Consider the following 23,911-nt stretch of genomic DNA (forward strand, 5'->3'; position numbering starts at 1 on the left):
GGCCTAATCTTAAAAACTTGGGATACAATGCATAATTAAGAAAGTGCTGGGAAGTTCTTATGTTTTATTTTTTGCTCCCCAGCTTGCTCTCCTTTGATTATACGAGGTTTCTCTCCACCTCGTCAAATCCTAGATAAATTAAAGAAATAAAGTCACAGTTATCCTAATTATCCATTATATATATATATATATATATATATATATATATATATATATATATATATGACTCTACGTAACAAGGAAGCTTGTATCTTATAACAGAATCAGATTTGGCTTTGACCATTTAAAAACAAGCAATCGAAGGCCTGATGTATACGTAAGGTACTTCTTACCAGTGGTGGATACAACTGGAGAACGAACAAGTCTACGTGTTGTTCTAATGATTATCAATAATTAATTGAAGTGCCCCGTCCCATGATCAAGTCGTTATCTTTTTTCTTCAGAAGCTTCTAATCTATTTCATTGATTATCTTTTAATAAAATAAATAAATAAATAAATAATAGGAAGAGTAAGACGACACGTTTAGGAATACTTCTTGTTCTTGTGCAAGTTAATCCGTTGACTATGGAATCTGGTCACTTCCCTTAAGCCTTGAAATGAGAATATACCCCTACCAAATATTTTTATGGAAAAATGGTAAATGACAGCTCACCTCATCCTTTGATTCATAAGTAAATCTTTTTATAGTTAATGTTTAATTATTATTTTGGGATGGAAAACATAAAAATATATAGTAAGAATAAAAGAGAAATGTCTTAATTTACTTATTTATTTATTTTGAAACTATAAAAATCTATTCCAAAATTATCTTAGAAATAAGTTTATTTTATGTATCTCTTGAATTAAATATATTTATATATTTGTTGCTTTTATTCTAAAATATTACCCAAACTCATTGAGTGGATCATTAATTAGACCTTAAATTACATGTACAACAGCTCTTTCTTTTCTTGAGATATTGGTCTAGATTGTAGGTGGATTTACATCCTGAAATATTGTTATTAAGATTTTAATATAAGATATTGTGAGAAAGAAATTATCATTTAATTAAGCCACAAATAGTGACTTCACTTTTTAGAACAAAGAGGATCGGCCCATGATCATTGCCAATAGAAATGCTGGTTCCTCGGTAAACAATTGGGCATGCAATAGCTATCAACATCAAACGATGATTAAAAATAAAAAACTAAAAGTTAAAATTAAAAATTATACGATTTTGCTGCTATTCACCTGCACCTAGCTACAACATGGACTGCACTGTTCATCCACTATGCAGCAGCCGCTTTTACGCCCCTCTTTTGAGGTCTTATTTTATTTCGGTACCTCTGTTGATAGAAAGGCTCAATCTCTTTGATCTTTCCCAAGTTTAATAGAAAGACTTGTCTTTGACAATGCTAGGATCAGTAACAGTAGCAAATTTCTTAAATTAAGATCCAAAATACTTTAGTGAAATTGGAATCGTTAACACTAATCAGAGAAATTTATCCCATTAAATATTAGAACATGCAAAGCTTGCAAATGGAGAGAAATAATAATTGATACTTCAAAGGTTAATAAAATAATCATTCATTAATTAAAATCTGAGAAGATCAATTTAATGACAAGAGGAGAATATTCCGTGGTGCCCATAAAATTGGGATTCAAGTACACTGTGCATTAAAAAATGTCTTCTCAAGATTCCCGTATGAACAATTCTAGTTTCAAAGAAAAATAATCTGATAAGAAATGATTTGAGATCTGTAAAATATGTTTCGAGTTCGAATTAACGTGGATATCTTATAAGAGAATAATATAATCAAGGTTTTATTTACTCATCTAAACCAATAAAATATACTTTCTGAAAATAAATTTTCTCGAATTCAAAAGAAAAATTATAAATAATTCTAGCCAAATCTTCCAACAATAATGATCCCAAGACAACGAATTTCTCTCTAGTTTTGGTGCGATTCATGTCCTCGCTAACTACCCTATTTTTTTATTTGCTTCTCTCTAATTTTGTATGACAACTCTCTCTATTTTTTGTTGTTGTAGTTTTGATATTATTAGATGGTGATTGAGGTCTTATAGTTGTTCTTTCTCTTTCAAATTGATTTTCAAGTTATTCATTTGAACATTTTCATCTGCTTTGGCAAGATGTGAATTATAATACAAATCATCCTATGAGCATATGAGCTCTGAATGATAAACAAATACCAATTCTTTTTTTGTTCAAATAAATTTAAAATTTAGCTTCAAAAGAATGAATAGCAATCCTTAATTTATTTCTCTTTTTAATTCACCCAGGACTTCAAAAAAAAAAATTACCATGGGAGAATATATAAAGTTCTTGACTCTGATACATGGATTAGTTGAGATGACAAAGAGTAAATCTATTTAATTTGAGGTGTGGCTCTTAATTTATTATTAAAGTGATACATTTATATCTGATTAACTACATTTATAAAGATATTTAAATTTTGAATGTAACATAAATATAATGGAATATTTTTAAATAAATGTTTATTCTAATTTATTTAAATTGACAAATTAATTATTCGATTGGGCATCTCAACAAACAATAAGAATGGTGCCAAAAATTCAAAATTATGCTATGGTAATTGGCTTTTGTGACATTCAATTGTACAGATAAGAATCTTGAGAAAATATATTTTAGTCATATTCGTATACAGGGCAATTATTTATGTGCCAACCAAGAAATTCGTCTATGACACCAATGAATTTGCATAATGAAAGGTAAAAACAGCCAAATATAAGTAATTAGTTTTCTTTAGCTAATTCTATAAATTTTATAATATCAATATCACTTTACAATCTCATAAATTCTATAAATTTTATAATATTGTTTTCCCGTGTGGCATTTGCTTGAAAGAGGAGGCAATTTATCAAACCAGTTGTCAATTGAAATTGGTTTGTACTGTGGGAGTTTCGGAATGTTAGAGAGTTGCATTTTCCAAGAAAGAAAATCAGACCCTTTATGCCGCTTTATTTCCTCCTTATGATTATCTCCATATTATTTCTCTATTGGTCATATTAATTATATTTATCTTCTAGTATCAATATAAAATATAAAATTTATAACTTTCAAAATTAATATAAAAGCATTGAAAGTAGAATTATGATGGTGCAATAAAGTTATGAAAGTTAAATGGAATTTCAACCCCAACTTATCTTGCATCAATGGATTATGTTTAGATTCTTCAAAGCGATTCTATATGGTGTTGTTGATGCAAAAGAGGATGGAAGCCTTGGATGCGTAGAGAAGTATTTGAACTTTAAGAAAACAAGTTTGTGGGTCGATGAATTGGCATGTGGGATTGCTAATAAATAAGGACATCTCATGTGTGGCTTAGAAAAGTCGCATACAAATTCTAGAAGACAGGGTAGTTATGTGACAGTTCTTTGTTAGAAGTCCTTGCTTAGATGTAAGAGGAAGAATTTTTAATCTACTCACTACTAGAAAATTGAAAGGAAAAAAAATCAATGGAAATGCCAATGAAAAATATTTTGTTGCTATTTAATGAAGAAAATTAAAATAGAAAATTTATATCGGTAATTTCCAATGAAAACAGTGACAAAACAAAAATAAATAAAAATCTTCCATCGGAATTTTATTGGTATGGCTGGTGTGTCAAATTGATTCCATCAGCAATCTTAAAATGAATTAAAGCTCTGCCATCCCCTCCCCCATCCCATTTCTTCTTCTTCTTCTTTTTCTTTTTTATTTTGTAAAAAATAGCATCAGCCCTTCCTTCTCCCAAATTCGATAGCTACCCTCCCCGACTCATAAATTCAGTGTCGAGAGTACCTCTCTTCTACTTATCTCATGTTTTGGTTTCTTCTTCTTTTTCATTGAATAAACTTAGGGTTTGACATTGTTAAATCCTAAATTAGTGTTAGGGTTTTTACCTGACTTGAGGGTGATCTTGTTATGCCAAATTATATCAAAAGAGTACACAGTCTTGTTTGAAATTGGACTCTTGATATGTTGATTTCAATTTGTTTGCAATGGTATGTGTGAATCATTTTAGCAATATCTTTCTATGATCATTGTCCTTTATTATACATATTGTTGGATTTTTTTGTATTTGAACAAAGAAAATTTGGATGCTAATGGTTAGATCCAACCAAATTGTGTTGTGATATGAAAATAAATAAGAGATTTTATGTTGTGATATAAATTTGGATGCTTCTCTACAAGGTTAGTTTATTGTCAAATTTAGTTTGTTGAAAAAATTTCAACTTGATTATTTTACGAATTAGTAGGGTTTTATATTTATGTCTTGGTTTTTTTTTGTTACATGGTATTGTGCTTTTTCTATATGTATATTGTATTTTTTATAAAAATCGAGTAAATGGTATCTCATATGTGACATGTAAAAAAGAGAAAAACTAGTTTTCCTTGTGAAATTATGGGCTCTATAATCTAAACTAGTGTGAATAGATTGTGTCTTTGATCACGTTTGATGATAAGAAAACAGAGGGAAAGGGTAAAGAATGTATGTGTTCATTTCTTTGGTTAATTTGTATGTCAAGAAAAATAAACTTAAAGAAGTAATGCTACAGTTAGGCAAAAATCAATTTGTTTTGGTAGCAAAGTTTTATGGAGAAGTGAGTTAAAAGTTGACTTATCTTATCCATCTTTCATTAATATGCATCCTGATTTTGTTTTTACTTTTGTGAAAAATAGATATTTATAGCAAAAGAATTGTTCTTAGATAGATAAATTAAAAACTTTCTTGAGCAACTATTAAAATATTTCATTAGACACAACTCAATAGGATTCCGTAGATGATTGTCTTTTAGTTCACCAAAGTGAGTCGATAAGTCATTCATTAACTTTCCTTTTCTTATATTTTCTCATAAAACGAATACACTACTGGATTGGTTTTCATAGAAATTTTGATTTGGGTTATTTAGAAGATTCATGGGTTGATCCGTTACCTAAACCTCTTTTTAAGTCGGTATTCAAATCATCTCTCATAATTTTACTTCAAAGTTAAAATTTAAATGGAGAAAATAAATCTTTTTAACCACCAAAGATTGCCTAACAATTTCTCTATTACGCTAAATAGTAGGAATGTCTGATAATCGCTTTTTCTATGAAAATGGTGAGATTTTTATTCATTCATTCATTTATCTAAATGTAGTGTAACAATAAGGTTACTAATAAATGTATAACGTAGGTGTTTGGTGAAGAAAGTTTAAGGTTAGATAAATGGTTTATAATTAAAGTTATTAGTTTTTTAAATTTTGAAAACTAATAAATGTATGAAATCAATTAAAGAAAAGTTTTGGTGGGACGAGAGTAATGGGGCGCTTCTTAGGAGAGTGTGGGAAAATCATGGTGTATATAGGTAAGTTTAAATCAACTAATATTATATTATTGTAAACTTGTTTTCTTTTATTTCATTATTTAATTTCTATTTAATATTTTTTGTACTAGCTCGCGTGTTTTTTTGTATGATGCTTATAAACAAGCAATTAGAAAGGTTGGCTCAAATGATGTAGAGAAGTGGAAAAACTATAAACCAAGACATGTCACAAAGAAAAATTGGACATTGTATCAAAAAATTTTGGCTTTAGAAAACTTTACAAAAGCTCACAATAAAATAAAAATAAAGAAACGCATGGTTCAATAAGCAAGCATATTAGGGGGGAGATTTCATTTATTAATCATACAAAGCACCTAGTAAGAACTTATTGTTATATATATTATTATTTTTCTTGAAGTTCTAATCACATGTTTATTTGTATGACTTTGAACAATCTATTTAATTTGCAATAAAAACAATTTATTTGAATGCTCATAAATAAACAAGCAACTTAGAGGCTATATGAGTAAACTCATATAAAAAAGGGTGATACGAGAACATAAGAGAAAAAAAATTGTCGATACAAGAGCAAAAGTGTTTATTTTAAGTTTTTTTTATAGTTATCATTGGTTTAAAATTGTTTATTTGTATCAATAATCTAAAATTTCCTTACCTAATTTAGGAATTTAACTCTCTTTTTTAGGAGACATATAACGCTAGCATGGTTGCAAAATTAGGCAAAGATATTTCTACTCATCCTCCTCGTGATCCTCAAGTATGGTTGGAGGTTATTGCCAATGATAAACTTAACAAGAATTAGATTTATGGTATACTTATGGCATAGGCCTAAGAATTGAAGATGGACCACACTGTTTGTTTCAACTATAGACACATAATATTTTGGCTCAAACTATATATTAAGGACTTTGATGAGGTTGTTTTGAAAAGTGTTCAAGAACAATTATTTATTAAAATACAAAGTATGGACAAAAAATGAGAGCAGAAATCCAACTAGAAAATATGTTGTATTAAGCTTAATTAAGTGTTGGGTATACATTTTCCTTCTCTTCTTGAACTTTTAGATATGGGATTTTTTCCTCCCTCTCCTCCTCCATCTTTATAGAAATTTTAATGTGTTGTTTATATCTATTTACATTTGTTTAAAAAGTGTTTGTATATGAAATTTTATTTATCTTATTTTTATGAACTATTTAAATGAATTGTGAAATTTTTATTAGTAATTTTTGTTCCGGAGATTTATTTTTGTTGTGGTTTATTGTGCAAATTATTGTTAGGTTGGTGATCATTATATATAAAAAAATAAAAAATTACAATCCCTAACATAACAAAATTATTCGTCAATGATTCCATTAGTATTTTTTTAAAAAAAAGGTTAATAAGCAAAAGTTATCATTGAAGTCATAGTAATTGCAACGTAAGGAAAGGAATTCATGTTGAAGAGAGAAAAAAGGAGCAAAACAATACTCTATTTGAAATTATATTCTTCTTCCTCCATATTTTTTATACCGATCAGAACCAAGGTACCAATACTGGTTAATATAGCATGGAATATTATCTCTTTTTTTAATAATTTCTAATGTACTTCAATCATATGAAATTCAGTCGTATTCTATTGCTTTAAAATCATTTTACTTTCCTAGTTTGAAGTTGGATTTTTATGTGCATGGAGCATATAGCGCAAAATATTAAATTTTAGATCAAATATATGTTAGTTGGGTGTTTAGGATTGTAGTAATGATTGTTTTTCAAAGTGTATTTTATTTTAAAATATATTAAAATAATATTTTTTATATTTTAAAAATTATTTTTGATATAAGCACATTAAAATAATAAAAAAATATCAAGAACAAATTAATTAATTTAAAATAAAAAAAAAATCAAAATTTTTCAAAAATATTTTCCAACCACAGTATCAAACACTAGTTATATGCTTGTTAATATACTATTAAGGTATAACTTATATCTAATATTACTTAGATACTTATAATAAAAAAAATATTATTTCATTTTCAGTATATAATTTTTTTAAGAATAAAATAAGTAAGTAAATATTTTTTATCAATTTATCTCCATAATATCACATCTAAGTTTTTAAAAACCAATTCTTTGTACTTGTACTCTATGATATATATATTGTTTGTATTTTATGCTCCATAATGAGTTGATAAAAATATTCTGCAACTTAAAGGACCAATCAAGTTCACGAATTCGATAATGACAGAAAAAATAAGAATTTCTTTGAAAAGTCGGATGAGTATCTTAAATTACAATATTTCGCAGCATCTATATCACGGAGCACTTGTGTTTGGCATCCAATGCTTCTAGAAACTCTATACTAAAGACTTAACAAAACCATTAAATCAAGGATTCAAAACCAAAAAAAATAAAATTTGAAGGATTGAATGAAAATTATATTATAAGGACTAAAATAAAAATACAGAGACCATATCTTTTTAGTTTCTTTAACAAACGAACACCCTCGAAAGCAATACAATAACTTCCAAAATACTTAAAAAAATATAATCCTCCAAAACCAATCAGAAATTTATAAAATACCATTAAATGAATAATGAAATGAAAAGTAAAAATTAGTCGTCTTGGAGATTTATTTTTTTCACTTTAATTCTTAATAGTGATTTGTTTCTAGAAGATGTGTCCACGTACATTTAGCTGTGGGGGCATTGTCTAAGATAAATATTGTGATTGTTAAAAACAAATATTATCAAATAGATTAATTACTTAGTTTTTTATCCTTTAAATATGATATTTAACAAAACACAAGTTTCCATATATCCAATAATGAGTAACATTATATGCGCACGTGTGTATAGAGAGAGAGCACCTCACATTAAAAAAAAAAATCTTTTTATTTACATAAAAAATTAATTTTTTTATTTATTAGATTTATCATATCGAATGAAACTTAAATATGTTTAATTATAATTTTTTGTTGCTAAACATTGTATTAAGATTTTTAAAATAAAAGTGTAACTTAATTTAATTTATGCATAAAATTAAAGATATGAAAATATATTATAATAATTTTTTATATATAATAAGAAAATATAGGGTGTTAACAAAAAAAAATCCAAAACAAAAATAAAATAAGAACTCAAAGGGCGCGGGAAAAACCAAAAACAAATGGTGAAGGGGTGGGCCTAGCTGGTGGGTTGCCAAAGCCCACACACGCCTAGGCTAGAGGTGCCCCTAAACAATTTAAAATATATATAATTAAGAGCTAATAAATGATGAATCGTTTGCAAAAGCAGATGAGACATCATTTTTTTCATTTTCTCCGTTGATATTCTGCTGGTGATCGAAAAGACTCGTATCGCTAGAATTCATTCCAAAATTCTTTTTTTTTTTATCATTTCTGGTCCTTATCACCTCATATATGCATCTGGAAAACTATTACCAACCTCAAAATATATTTTAAGCCTAAATTAAGTATCAATTTTTCTTAGCTTTTTTAAAAAATCTATTTCTGGTGATATTTTTTTTTGACATTATTAAATTTTTAAACCATCTCCAATTAACTTTTTTCTTTAAGATATGTGGTTGCGGTTGTTTTTCATGCTAAAATATATCAAAATAATATATTTTATTTTTAAAAATTATTTTTTGAGATCAACGTATCAAAACAATCCAAAATATATAAAAAATTAACTTTTAAAAAAATTAATTTTTTAAAAAACATGATTTGCACCGCGTTTCCAAACGATGCAAAAATCAATAACACCTATATCATTGGGCTCTATGGCTATAATATGATTGGTAAAAGTTCTTTCTCCTCTCTGTTTTCCTGACCTCTCTCTTCTCTTTCAATTTCTATTAATTGAAATATAATAGAAATAAAGTTTGTTGATTAAAATATAAAATTTACAAATTAACATATAAAATTGTTGTTCATGAAAAATGAAGTCTACATTGCAAATGAGTGTATAACCGTTGAAAAATCACAATCTATTTTAGTTTTTTTAATTACTTTCTCATTTATGGAATCATTTTTTCCTGGGTGCTGGCAACATTACAGGTTACATAAGAACCAAAACATGGACTAGAAGATTGGGACAATCTACACACGCAAATGACTAAATAATTAAAGTCTTCACACGTTTAGCGTCTTAATTAGGAGATCGGCAAGAGCACAGCGTGCAGGTTCGTTACTTGGTCATTATCATATATATATATATATATATATATATATATGAAGTTTAAAATTTGGTATTTAAGCGTCAAAATTTGACTTGTTTAGGCTAAACTATTAAGCAATTGGTACGCTATATATCCTAATATATATTTGTTCATCGAGACAAACCAGAAAAGGAGAAAAGCAATTAATAAATAGTAACGAGGTGGCTGTGACACAATTACTTTAATGCTGGCATGTATGTATGTATGTATGCATGTATGTATGTATTCAATAAGCTGTGAGGAGATTTCGTGAGGAGGAAAGAATAAGATTACTAAAAAATGTCTAGTTCAGCTGGTAACAAGTACGCGAGAGGGTAGATGCATGTATATTTAGTCTCTCCGTTTTTTTTATTTCTTAATTATTTAGTTTTTCTATTTTTTAAAATTATTTATGTTATTATCATTATCATTACTATATATTAAACTCATCCATGTGATTTACGATTGTTAATGATATGCATGATCCCTTTGTCACGGCCATTAGTAAAAGTGCTCATTAATTTTCCGTACTTCAAAATACGTATCTTGGTATAGAAAAGAAATTAATTTCATAATTATAGTCCTGGGTTGTAAACTAATGGAATAATACCGCTATATTTTATTTTATTTTGAATTTGAGAAAACCTCACATCTTGAAAAACACATTTTATAAGTCTAGATGAACGGGTAAAATTTTAGCTATTTCAAATTTTTATAAAAGATACACGTTCTGACTCGAACTTAAAATTTATTATATAGATTTCAAGCTTTTTATTATCAGGCTACGCTACTGGAATATAAAGACATGACAGAGACTGAGGTATATATAATTCGATGAATTATCTTTTAAATCTGATGAATTAAAAAAAAAAAATCAAAGGGAGACCACAAGATTTCTCCATTTCAAGTACAGGGGGGGCAAAAGGTTATTATTAAAAGAAGGTATTTTTTTATGCGCGCTCACGTAGAATGAGGCTCGAGGCCGTTTAAAAATAGGCTTGCGATTTTTTTTTTCTAACCAGTCTGAGCGCGTTGCCTTCTTGAGCATTGGAAGGGTACAAATTTAAAGTTTGAACATCTCTAGCTCTTGGTCTGCACTTTTTGAAGGTTTGACGTTGTAGTTTTTAGTTCAAAAGACATGACAGAGACTGTTCTTCCTGTGTGCTGCTTTAAGATAACAGAGACCCATGAAGATGCTTATGCTGGGATAACGAAAGAAAACAACATTTGTGAATTATGTTATACGTACAACAACTCTCTTTTATATTTCCTCTAGCATAAATTTGATGAATAACAACGGAATTATCGATAAAAAATATAATTTCATTGGTAATGTCCAATGGAACTTGGCGATGAAAGTTGTTCTTTTAGTAATTACTCATACAACTATCGATAGAATAAAAATAAATATTATGTTCGCAGTATAAAACGAAATTATATTCTCATAGAAATACCTATAGGGATATTCTGTGCCATTTTTCATTAGAAATTATGTCAGTAATTTTAAAAGTGTTATAATAGACACCAGCTCATCCCCCTTTCTGTTTCTCATACTCACAAATCCAGCCAACACTTATCACTGTCAGCATTTTTATCTTGTTTAATTTTTTTCTAAATATTCATCGCGCTAAGTAAGCAAACCTATCTATTTTTTATGTTACCTATTTATTTTTTAGGTTAACTTATTGAAATTGTTTTGTAGTATCTGTAGTTTATTTGTATATTTAAGTGTTTTACAACTTTTTCCTAGAGAATTTTGTTGTATGATTTGTATGTATGTTAGGGTTTGTTTGAGATTTAAGAAAAATTGAATTTGTTTATAATTTGATAATATCGAGTTTTATTTTATAATGTAGGTGTGTTATAACGGAAGAAATGATGTGTTATTTAATTAGTATCAATCACATTTTATCTATTTTATTATTAAGTTGAAGATTTAGAGAAAATTGAATTTTTTTAGAATTGATAATAATTAAAAGGTATTGTTGGTTATTAAGTTAGGCCTGGTTCGCCCATGATGGATGAACCTGATCCAAGTTATTAGAGGAGTTACTAAAAGAAGTAACCTCCTTCTCTAATCAAATATAAAGAGACATAACCCATATAAAAAGGTTAAGTTTTCATTATTGAAAGAACATAGTTTTTTCTTTCGCTTCTCCTATCTTGACTCTCTATATTAACTTTGATAAGATTTACAAAGACGTTCGTACTGTAGAATATTACTTTGGTTCTAGTAATTGAAGTGGTACTGAAGTAATTGATCCAGGAATAAAAAAATAGATTCTCACAAGTAAGTTTTCCTTTCCAATCTACAGGTATTGATTTAGATTAAATAAATTTGAATTGAATAAATAATAGATAATTAGATGGAAACTGATTATTTGTTGTTAATATAATTGTTTAGTTAATATTTTAACGTAACATTAAAAATGATAATTGGTTATTGGATTGTAAAATAATTTTAAATAAAAAGGTTGAATTTTAAATTGATAGTTAGATGTAATTAATATTCTACATAATAAATCTCCAAATTATTCCATATTATGAACTTTTGGTTGCTCTTGCTATCCTTTTCTGAGACCATATCAACTATACAAGCTAACCTTTAGAAATAAACGAGATATCTTTCATGGTTATTCCAATAACCAAAAAGGATATCATTGTCTAGAATTGTAAAATCAAAAGCTATATATTTCACGTCATGTTATTTTTTTTATGTAAACATATTTCCAGGAAGGAATAATGATCCATTCTCCAACGCTCAAAGTAGTTCGTTCTTCCATTTGCTGGTAATTTCTTCACATGAACTATCACATTCAATTGTTTCAAATACTTTGTTTCCTAATGTTTTATCTACAAAGTCTGATCCTACATATCCTGATATGAGACAATCTTCTGATTATATTCACCTAGTACGATCTTCTGTCAATCTGCTTCCTACACTACTAATTTAGAGTTTACAACTTTACCAGTACCATCATCTTTTGTTGCTAACCTACCGTCTAATTTTCATAACCAATGTAAATTTGTGCTGTCTTCTGTACCAACACCTTCATCTGGTGTTACGCAATCCAAAATTGGTCACTCCAAGCCTAAAACTTTTCCAGATTACAAGGTGTTATGCATCACACAGATGTTTTTCAGTCTTTTTAATGAGCAGGAACCTTCCTTTTGCAGCACAGCAGTTTCTCATCAACCTGGATAGCATATTAAAACTAGTTGACTGATTTTTTCACCCAGGGACAAACCGCACTACGGTTTACTTTCTTGAGGTCCAAATTAAAGGTGTTCAATCTCCAAGGGGGTGTTAGTGATCCTGTTAGGATTCTAGTTACTCAACCTTCACCACAAGTTATTTCTTCTCCTACAAATACTTAATAATTTAGCTCAGTTGTATAAATCCTTTCCGATAACATTTTGATAACTTTCAAGTGATGTATTAATCTTCTTATCTAGTTACCTTGTATCTATATATTAATTATAGTCAATATAAGACTATAAGTACACGACGAAGTTGGCAAAACCTCTTCTTCTCTTTTATTCTTTCACAAGCTTGACGTGCTTTTTGTCAGGTAACCTAATCCAGAGTAGGCATAAGTGACCATTGAAAAAGAACAGACAAGAGATTAGGTAATCCATTTAACAAGCATTAATTCATTTGGGTGTTGTTTAAAAAAAATAGCAGTAATTTATCTGGGTACACATCAGTTCGATCCCCATGGTGGGTGTTAAGGGTGATAATTTGTTGCTTTGAAATTTTATTGGATTAGTCCAAATCCTTGGTGATGAATATCTGTTGAACAAGTAGCATGTACTCTATTGGCCACGATGCTTGGACAGAGCAGGCACAGAAGAGGACAACAGCTTGCGATTTTGCTCCCACTTGCCAAAAATGTTCCTGCGGCAAGCAAATTAGGAGAGGGAATATATTGGAGTGGGAGGATTCAAGTAGTGACCGGACCCACCTACCAAGGTGTCCGATCATTGTTTGCCGCCCGTTACAAAATCCTCGTCGATGAGACGACCTTAAGCTCTATCTTTATCTATATATCTTATTGTCTCCGTTTTTCTTTTCTTTTTCTATAACTCCTTCGAACCCTTCGGCTTTGGAATTTTGCTCCTTTAGGTTTCCGTCGTCCCCCCAATTATATTTCATTTTCCAGACTCTACTCCTCCTCCTTCTACTGGCCTTTTCATTTGCTCACGCAAAGCCGCCATTTCAATACATTATTAATATTATTCGTGATAAAAAATAATATTAATTATATATTAATTTTTTATTTAAAAATTTAAATTATTAAATTAATATGATTTTTTAATAAGGTATTACAGTTTCGATAACCAAGTAATCTCGAGTTTAAATCTCACTGTCTTTATTAATTTAATAAAAAATAAGTAAAATATAATATAGATATATACAAGTTTTAAATTTGAAGGAAATAATATAAATTATATCTTAAAATTTTATTTAAAATTTTAAATTATTCAATTTAAATCTATATATATATATATATATATATATATATATATATATATATATATATATATACAGTGGCACCGCACCCGTCCAAGTGCTGGTCGTCAACTGCTTGCTTCGTGTCCCAGGCGAAAGAAATCACATGTTATGCCTCACGTCTCTCTTCAAGCACGCCACCATATCCACCGTTAAATGAAAGGGGCAATTTCAGTGCAGATTATGGATCCAATGACATGACACGATATAATAAGCGAGCCCGATTCAAGGCTGCTTTTCTTGTTCATAAAAAAACAAAAAGAATTTGCACGGCAAAAATACAACTGAGTAGCGTATTGGTTAGACAAGGACTCCTTTTTCATTTTCTTTAATGAAAAGGACTCCCATTTCACTCTTAAGCGTAGATAATGATTAGCGTATTGATCAAACTGAAACCTTAAATAATTAGTGCTCTCCATTTTCTACTTCTTGCTTAATTACAAGGACTAACTTAATCAACCCTTTAATAACCGCTTGCTTCTCCTTCTCCTTCTTTTAAAAAATCAAAATAAAAAGCAAAAGACATATAATAAAATTAATATGACCTAACATACATTAGCTATCAATAAATATAGCATAAATCTTGAAGGGTTTTTTTTATCCTCATTTATGAAATAAATATGGCTTTGAAACTCACCTTTAAAAGGGATAATTTGTATACTTTTGAGAATAATTTGTGTGTTTTTTATTATGAGAATAAATTGTGTGCTTGATTAAGAACATAATGATTATTTAAAACAGCCAAAAATTTAGAGAACAACAAGCATTTTCTAATATTAGAATCTTGCTTCAGTAATAATAATAATAAAGAAAAAAAAGTGAAGGTGCTCATGTTATAAGAAAACGATACGTGCATCCGATACATGACAGTTTGATCTTGCACATCACAGTAACTTGATTCCATCAAACCGTACCGAATATATATTGGACCTAGATTCCGTTACGCCAAATCTCCCGGCATGAATTTTAAATAAACCTGAATCGGTTCCCCAACTATAAATATATTTTCAATATAATCCCCTAACTAGTAAATTTACCAATCGGACCCATCACAGATATTTCCTTAACTGGACCCCGCCACTAATCGATGTCAGCTCATGCAGTTGAAATACATGCACTTAGAAAATGCTAGTATCACACCCCCTCCCCTCTGTACCCGCTTTCATGATTATTTAGATTTTTTATTCGATATGAATATGAAAGATTTTAAGTATATACTTTTTGACAGAGATAGAGTATAAAACCTTAACCATTACCTCCACTAATTAAAGATTTAAAGGGCTAGTTTTTTCTAATCTTTTAGGTAGATTCTACGGTGTAAAAGGCCGTTAAATTTTGTATTTTAAAAAAAATTAACTTTTTTATATTTTTAAATTAATAAAAACTTTAAAAAATAATCATTATTACAATTACAAAAAGACGTAAATCCTTTATAATGTGGTAAATAAAAGATGCTTGAAATGATTGGTTTTCACGCTACAAATGGTGGTGGAGGATGTAAAAGGGTTTGGTAGTGGCTAATGATGACGTTTAACGATATATATAAGCTGGTAACGGCAGGACCCCGTCAATAGATGGGAGATACAATCGATAAGATCAGTAGTTGGGGGACTAGAATGAGAATATATTAATGTTTGGAGGGATAATTTAAAGTTTTCCCTTTTATTCGAATCGTGTAGCGCCACTTAATTGTCATAAAACGAAAATAATAAATCTCCTCGCAAATTCTCTGCACACCCACTTCACGTCTCTGGACTCTGTAGTAGCTTTGCAGTTTGTCTGAGGTCCAAACCACAAGTTTTATACGAACAAAAGTGTTTTGTCTCTGTGAGCTTTAAAGGACAGCCTTCTGTCTTATTATTACATCCTCTGATAATGATGATCAACATAAATAAGTCTCCTACCTCTGTAATTACTGGCTTTTTTTCTTTTCTTGCAAATTATTGATTTTGGTGACGTTAATGAGTTGCAGCTGTTGTTGTCACCTAATACAAGAATACCCACTTCATCGAATCCTTTGAGTTTATGTCGAACTCCTTAAAAACCATCCAAAAAGTTGCCAAATTTATACTCCATCCTTTGACTGTTTCTGTGTCTCAATCTTTAAAATGTCAGTTCATGAAATGTCCCACCTGGATTTAGAGCAAGGGACACACCACTGCTCTGTTGCTGGAAGTGATATCAGTTCTTTTTCTGATGCAGAAAATGGGTCTTGCTACTCTCAGTTCTATTCAACCACTGCTGGGTCTTATGATGATTACAGTTTCGCTTGTGTCTCTGAACCTGAGGGCATAGACGGTGTGGTTTTGGATTCTAGGAGGGTGTCTTCAGTGTCTGATTGTTCAGTGGAGGTGGAGATTGAGAATAGGGTACCTGAAATAAAGGTGCATTTGAGTAAAGTGGAGAGAGATTGTAGGATTTGCCATCTGGGTTTGGAGAGTAATAGTCATGAATCAGGCGTTCCTATTGAATTGGGTTGCTCTTGTAAGAATGATTTAGCTGCTGCTCATAAACAGTGTGCAGAAGCCTGGTTCAGGATTAGGGGAAACAAGTAAGTACAAGGTTGAATTCTGGTTTTTGTTTTCTTTGGTTAATTTTCTTTTGCCGTTTTTTTTTGTTTTTTTTTTTAATATTTATTCGCGGTGTTGGTACGATGGCTAAAATTTTGGATTATGTTTAATTTTCTTTGTTTGTGAGAAATGGTAAATATCGACTTTGTGCTTCTTAGTAGTATTATCAAAGTTGTCTGATGAGTTTTGTAAAGTGTAAATGATGCACTAAAGCGGGATTTCATGAAGGGATAATAGTAACTATTTTTCACCAAAGAGGACAGAGGGTTCAGTGCTTGAGGCTTTTGGATACTAGATTGCTGTCTGCTTAGTTTATGGGATACGAAGCATAGTGTGGAAGTTAAGAATTATGATGAATAAAAGGGAAAGTGGAAGGAGATTCTGTTTATTTACAAGTTGAAAGAGTACAGCTTTAAGACACCAGTCCCAATGAAATGTCTAGCTACACCGACAATTTCTTGCCAATCTTTGCTTTTTTGAAATTTAGGAATCTAAATAATGCTCCTTTCTGAATCTCCTCCTCTTGTTGATACCTAGATTAAAGATAATTACTTGTGGGTGCGCTACTTAATATTTGTATTTGTATAATCGCTAATGCAGATTCCTTACTTTCCTCTTCGTCTGATGTGGTTAGCAACAAATGATAATTGACGTCCCAGGACAATATTTAAGCGTCATAGGATTCTGAATGACGGTAGAAATCTCCTGATATCTGTGAATCTTAAAACTCATGGTTGCATTTCACAATCAGTGTTTATCTGTCACTCGTGTCTATATCAGGCAAATTGGTTGATACCATACCCCGAAAACATGGTGAAATGGATTATCTTGGTATCCGCTTTAACACATTCATTTCTAAACATATTAGACGTAGAAAGTTTGATTGGTGTGCTCGTGGATTTAACATTGCTTAAATTTCTCGCTAGAACTTAGAACAACCTGGGAAAACTGAACATTCGAAACTGTTAATTCAAGCACCAACATGTGCTTGTTGATGCATGCATTTAGTGGTTGCAAGGATCTTCTGTTGATCTTACTTCTCCTTGCTGGAATACTGTTAAATGATGTAAAAAAAAACCTGTGTGCAGGAACAAGTGATGGGATCTGGCTATTGTGGAGGTTCAATGTAAATTATCCATTATTTGATAGTAATACAGTGGTATCTCTAGTCCTTAATCTATCACCAAATTCTTTGTTTGTCAATCGCAATAGGTATTCTTTATGCTTTGAATTTGAGGTTTTAACTGTACATATGCTCCTGGGTAAAATTTCCAAAATCACTGTTCTATCGACATATGATTTTCAAATATCTCTCTTTCATTTCTGGTGTCTCTTTTACCTGGTATTCTAGTTTGCAGTTAGCCAGCTAGCCTCCTTTTTTCTGGACCAGGCATCTATTTTTTGCCAGTTGTTCTAAGCCTTCTGCTGTTGTACTCGCTGAACAGATGAACTACATGAGCTATATTCCTTTTAGGGGTTGCATTAGTCCATATTACATGATCAATTAGTAGTATTTATTTGCTTGTAACTTTCATTTCAAATTCCTAATCCGTGGCAACTATCATGGTATGTCTAATTAGTTCCTTTTGTCATTAAAATTAGTCTCGTATATGTTCTGGTATTTATCTCTCACCTATATTTATTTGGTTCGCTTGTATGTACCAGGACCTGTGAGATTTGTCATTCGACTGCACGCAATGTTGTTTTAGCAAGTGACATAGAATCAATCGAGCATTTGAATGAGACAAACAATGGCATGGATACCGCTACGACAGCAGTCTCAGCATCGATTCCCACTGCAGAAACTCGAAGCTTTTGGCAAGGCCACCGCTTCCTGAATTTCTTGCTTGCTTGTGTGGTATTTGCTTTTGTACTGTCGTGGCTCTTTCACTTCAATGTGCCATCCTCGTAAACTTCTGTAGAAGAGGGTTGAGAGAATAGGAAAAGGAAATAACTTTAGAGGAAAGGCGAAGTAATCTAGAAGAGCTTGCAGAGATTGTTGTGTGATGAGTGAGGAAGACTTCAGTGCTTCATGTGGTTTTATAGGCAATCATAATATTTTCCTTTAATACGCGTAGGAGTTATGTTGATCTATATACGTACAATGATATTTACCAGAGCTTTGACAGCCTTGAAAATTATTCGTAGGTGTCCTGATGCTGGGTTGATTCATAGCTCTGCCTTGAAAAATATTTATAGGTATTTGGAGGTTGCATTGATTCATCTAAATGCTGTTATTTTTATGGTAAGTTTTTCTTTATAATGCCTCGTACTATGGAGATATAGTTATGTCCATGACAGACATTCCCAAACCCCATTTTGATTTTGTTAGAAAATTTTGATCAGATTTCCCGCATACAGCATTTTGAAGATCCAGCAACCACGAAAATGTCCGTTGTCTCTCTTATTTTAATTCAAGTCTTGGCCACAGTTATTCTTTTTATGTTCCCCCAAAATGGTCATGAAAAGGGTTCGTGAATGTCGGATTCCCAGGCTGAAGTGTTAGCCAGCAATCTCGGTCTTGGAAGCAGAAATGATCGGTAACAAACAACCTCTAAATAGGCCTTGCTTGACGAAAATCGCAGTGATGTGTCCCCGATGAATCTTGCATTGCACTAATCAACTACTAAACTCAAAAGATTAAAGAACTGAACTGCAGAAGCATAATTTATCCACTCAAACAAAAATAATTGAAGAATACTGTAAGTTTGACACAAGGTCAAAATATGGATGTAGAAAATGAGAAGCAAGAATACATACATGAGCCTACACAAAATTACCAAAATAGTAAATAAAAAAAAGACCTATACACTTTCAGTTTTTGTTTCTTTTGGCTTCCAAGTTTGTGCCATCTTTGAGTGTTTCTTGTGCATCAGTCTCCATTCCAAGTCTGAAAAGGCAAGCTGCTTGGAGGTACGAGGCAGTGGACCACTCAGGAGACACCACTTGGGCTTGCATAGCATCCCCTAGAGCTTCTTGTGGCATGTCATTCATTAAGTAAGATAAGCAACGCCTAGCATATACAGTTGGTGACACCATGGTTCCGCCATCGATGAACTGCAAAAGACAGGAAAACTCATTCTCGTTTCAGAAGCCAACATAAAGTTCCATTGCCATCAGGATGCAGAGGATAAACTCAAACCCATATTTTATAACAAGAAGATTCAGTGCTAACAATAAATCTGTGGAGGAGGCTCGATTTAGTGGTGCTATCCTGCTAGCAGCAAACTGTACAAGGTATTAAGAGCTTCGGCAAGAGCAATTTATTTCCCTAACTTGATGTAGGCACTATTAAAATTTTATCAAGGGATAAGATTTATCTCTTGTTCTTTGTTCATAAAATATAGTTCTTCATGTCTGCTAAGCAATCCAATAGAAAATTTTCTTCTCTAACTATGACAAAATGATACTAACTTATCAATGAAGAATTATAACGGTGATATATAGTGTCAGATTCTATGGGTTGTCTTGTCTAATTTATAGCTACAGAATATGAACTAATTTATCGTGTTGGGTTGCTTGTAACTATATAAGAAAATAAACCATCCTAAACCACAGATTCCAGATTCGACATAACAAGGGAAACTCACTTGAGTGTAGCAATCAATGGCAGTCGCAAAATCCTTTGCTCGAAAAGCAGTATCTCCATGCTTCTTAGAATTCAGGGTCTCTTGCATTTGATTAGTCCACATTTGGAAAGAAAGCTGCAAGGAAAGAGGAAGACAATTAAGAGCTAAACAAACATTTAAAAACAGGTTACATATTGGGGCCAGAGCAACATAATAAGACTTCCTCCCCAAAGGACCCTGGTATCTAGTTCCTAGGATGAAATTTTTAGATTCAGACAAAAAATCCAGGGAAAAAAAGGGTTAAGAGCTGTAGACATGGTTTTTAATTGACAGGTAGACAAACTAACGTTTTTTTTATTTTTTGAGTATGGACAAGCGAACAGTTAGACCATGAGATAATAGTTACAACAGTAGACAGTGTTTTTAATTGATTGTACAATAAATCAGTAGGACTTTGTTCTATCCTTACAGGGCATAGTTATGACCATTACAAGGCAAAGTGGCATGACTCAAAACAAAAACAATTCATTTATCTATTTGTTTTATTTTTATTGCAATGAAATGTGAAAACCACTCATATTTCCTTTTCCTTCAGCTCGCTCACTCTTGATATGCATGTGACACAGACTACTAATCTTGCTATTTTATTGATTCCGGCGTCAATATGGTTACATTTTTTAGTAACAAAAATAAACCATCAATTACAAACAAGAGATGGCAAACCTCATTGGCAATCCCCTCATCGTCCTTGTATCCAATCTTTTCCAGTATTTCATGTATAGCAGTGAGATCCGTTCTCAAGCATGCCTCACCAAAAGGAGTCAATGATAATGGCTGAGTTGATGATGCAGTTTCTTGTCGGATGCCCATTAAAACATATGACGGGACCTGCTAAAACAATATTTGATAAGAAAAAGGTGTATTTACAAACTTTTCAACCCAGCAGAAGCAGGCCTAATTTTAAGAAAACTATGCCTGCCTTTCTCCACGAAGACATACAGCAAAGCCAACTATTTTATATACCTCTGTTTCTTTTTGAAGTGACAAAAGTGCAGTGACAAGGGATTTAGCATTTGGCCTCTCACGAGCTTCATACTGCAAACAACGGGAAGCTAATCTAACCAACTCTGTTCCATCATCTTTTGAAAAATGGCCTTCTAGAGCAGAATCCATCAACATCAGGAAATTTTTGCCACGAATCAGGTCAAGTGCCTATAAAGAAGACAGGCAGTGGAGGAAATCCTCAAGTTTTTTATGCTTAAATGACCATCAATCACAATGCGAAAACAATAGTTCATCTGTACTACAAGGGACCAAGAAACCAATAAGATGGGTGATTACAGCATAAGAAAAGCAAATAGCTTACATGACTTGGAGGAATATGTTTGCCACTCAGAAGATCTAACAACAAGGTTCCAAAGCTGTAAACTACACTTTCAGGCGTCACTCTACCTGCCAGGATAACGGAACAATTTTTATCATCAACCATTTCTAATAATTTAATCATTTTCAACCTTTACTCTGGCCCTTGGTACCCAAAACTAATCAGATTGAGAGGTAACTAATCCATTTATGCACGCAAAGGTCATATCAGTTTATAGTGATCATGAGTTCAGATGCAGACACAAACAGTCTTTACCAGTTCTCAAGTACTCTGGCGGGGTGAAAGCCAAATTTGTGCTGTAACTTTTGCCATCACGACTATTCTTCATGAGGCCAAAGCAAGATAGCCTAGGATTACCATCCTGTCAACAGCTGGACCAAAATTAGGACCGACACAATACAGTGGATGAACCAAGCACAGAGAAGATTCTACATCGCAGACAACCACACTTACCTTATCAAATAAGATCCTGTAGGCATTGAGATCATGATACAACGCCCTTCCTTTGCTGCAACAGTATTCCAGAGCTTGTGCCAAGTACAGGGCTACCCTCAACCTCATTGCCCATTTCATGGGCTGGCTCTCCCCTGTAATGACCAAAATATCAAGAATTCAAACAAAGCATACGAGGAAGAAACCAGTTTAAAGTTCATTAACTCTAACCCTAAATACCATTATATTGCCTAATCAAATCTGATCAACTAATTTTCAATGTTGGGAATTTTTGGCTGACATAAGAAAAGGGCAAAAAGGGTCTCCTAGCAATAAACAAACAATAAAAGATGAAAGGAAAGAATTTCAACAGCCAAAACAAACACATTAAAATTCAAAAGAAAAGAAGTGCTTACAGTGAAAAAGATGCTTAGCAAGGGTTTCATGAGGCATAAACTCAGCAACTAGCAGCCTCTCCTCTCCTTCACAGCAACATCCTATCAAATTCGCCAATCTCTCACTCCTCAAACTCCCCACTGTTCTCGCTTCCTCCTAAATTACATTTTGTACCAAATCCATTTTTAACTCAAGAGTATATTTAATGACTTCTCACAATTTTAACAAAACATAAAGAAATCATTTTAAAAAAAAACTGTTAAAATGAACGTACGAGGAATTGGCGAGAATCAGGCCAGGCGAGTCGGTTAAATCGTTTAACGGCGATCCAACGGTCATTGTCTAGTTTCCCTTTGTAAACAACGTTCGGAGCTTTTTCACCATGTTCCGATACTATGTTGTCCGAAGAGAACCCAGACGTGGCTGCTTTCAGTTGTTCGAAACTGAACTCGGTGAAACTCGGGAATGCATTTCTGTCACTTTTGCCCCCATTCTCTGCACCGAATGACAATATTACCCCAACTATTACCCCTCGTTTACAAAAAAATAAAATAAAAAACAGAGACGGAGAAGAGACAGGGGGCTTGAATTACCGAGATCGGAGGATTCGAGGACTGAAGCCTTAAGGTGGGACTGGAACCAGCAGAGAGAGAATTTGGAGCAGCGGGCTCCCATTGATTAGAGAGAGAGAGAGAAAAAAGAAATGAAAATGATCAGACGGTGACGAGAGAAAGTGAATCAAACGGTTTGCATCAGTTCTGGTGCTGATCCTTGTCTACAAGTTACTGGAAGTGGTCGAATGCTACTTCACAAAAGGGGGAGAAAGCGGGTTGTTGAGGATCCCAAGTTTTTATTGAAGCCAGCAAGCTTTAGGCTTTAGCTACTTGTGTTGTGTGTATTTGGGCAATAAATTGCAAAGGGCCTTTCAGGTTTCAGCTTCTGCCTTTTTTAGCAACCTCTGTCTCACCATTCCTCGCTCTCTCTCGTTTTCAAATTTTCTGTTTTTTTGTGGTAAAAACTTCGGATGGTGTTTGAAGGGTGTTTTGGGTTTTTGTGCTTTAATTAATTAATTAATTAATTAATTAATTTACGGTAGGTTAGAAAGTATAATAATGATGGTGTGATTTTGACTTGTAAACTTATTAAAATAATATTTTTATTATTTTTTTAAAATTATTTTTAGCATTGATATATTAAAAAAATATAAAAATAATAATTTAAAATAAAAAATAATAATCTTTTCAAAAAAAAATTAAAACACAAAAAGAAACATGCTAGCCGTTATTTATTTCTATATGAGTGGGCAAAGCTTAAAAACTAGCATTTTTCAGAGTAAAGTGTATTTTTGCCTTTATAGACTCAGCAATGTTCTACTTCTACTCCCATAGTCTTCATTTCTCAATTTTGTCCTTCTAATTTTTGTAAAGTTATTTTTTCTTGTTTTTCTCTCTTTTTCCTCTCAAATACCCATACATGTTACATTGCAGTATCTCAACTTAAAGATTTAAAGAAAATGAGAGAACCTAAAAACCAAATCCAA

General features: G+C 31.7%; 2 protein-coding genes across 2 annotated transcripts; one reads left to right on the plus strand and one right to left on the minus strand.

The window, feature by feature from the left end:
• Positions 1-15,735: 15,735 nt before the first annotated feature.
• On the plus strand, positions 15,736-18,837 carry LOC133689079 (uncharacterized). The gene is made up of 2 exons (XM_062108802.1): positions 15,736-16,571; positions 18,256-18,837. Exons 1-2 carry the CDS (start codon positions 16,129-16,131, stop codon positions 18,500-18,502), a joined length of 690 nt encoding a protein of 229 aa, XP_061964786.1. The 5' UTR covers positions 15,736-16,128; the 3' UTR covers positions 18,503-18,837.
• Positions 18,838-19,230: 393 nt separating this feature from the next.
• LOC133690214 (serine/threonine-protein kinase BSK6-like) lies at positions 19,231-23,365 on the minus strand. Its single transcript, XM_062110438.1, has 10 exons — positions 22,965-23,365; positions 22,646-22,866; positions 22,392-22,527; positions 21,997-22,130; positions 21,799-21,904; positions 21,526-21,611; positions 21,183-21,371; positions 20,883-21,047; positions 20,181-20,294; positions 19,231-19,647 (listed from the first exon to the last, which is right to left on the minus strand). Exons 1-10 carry the CDS (start codon positions 23,044-23,046, stop codon positions 19,405-19,407), a joined length of 1,476 nt encoding a protein of 491 aa, XP_061966422.1. The 5' UTR covers positions 23,047-23,365; the 3' UTR covers positions 19,231-19,404.
• Positions 23,366-23,911: the final 546 nt, after the last annotated feature.

The sequence above is a fragment of the Populus nigra genome, chromosome 3, assembly GCF_951802175.1.
Source record: "Populus nigra chromosome 3, ddPopNigr1.1, whole genome shotgun sequence".
Lineage (NCBI taxonomy): Eukaryota > Viridiplantae > Streptophyta > Magnoliopsida > Malpighiales > Salicaceae > Populus > Populus nigra.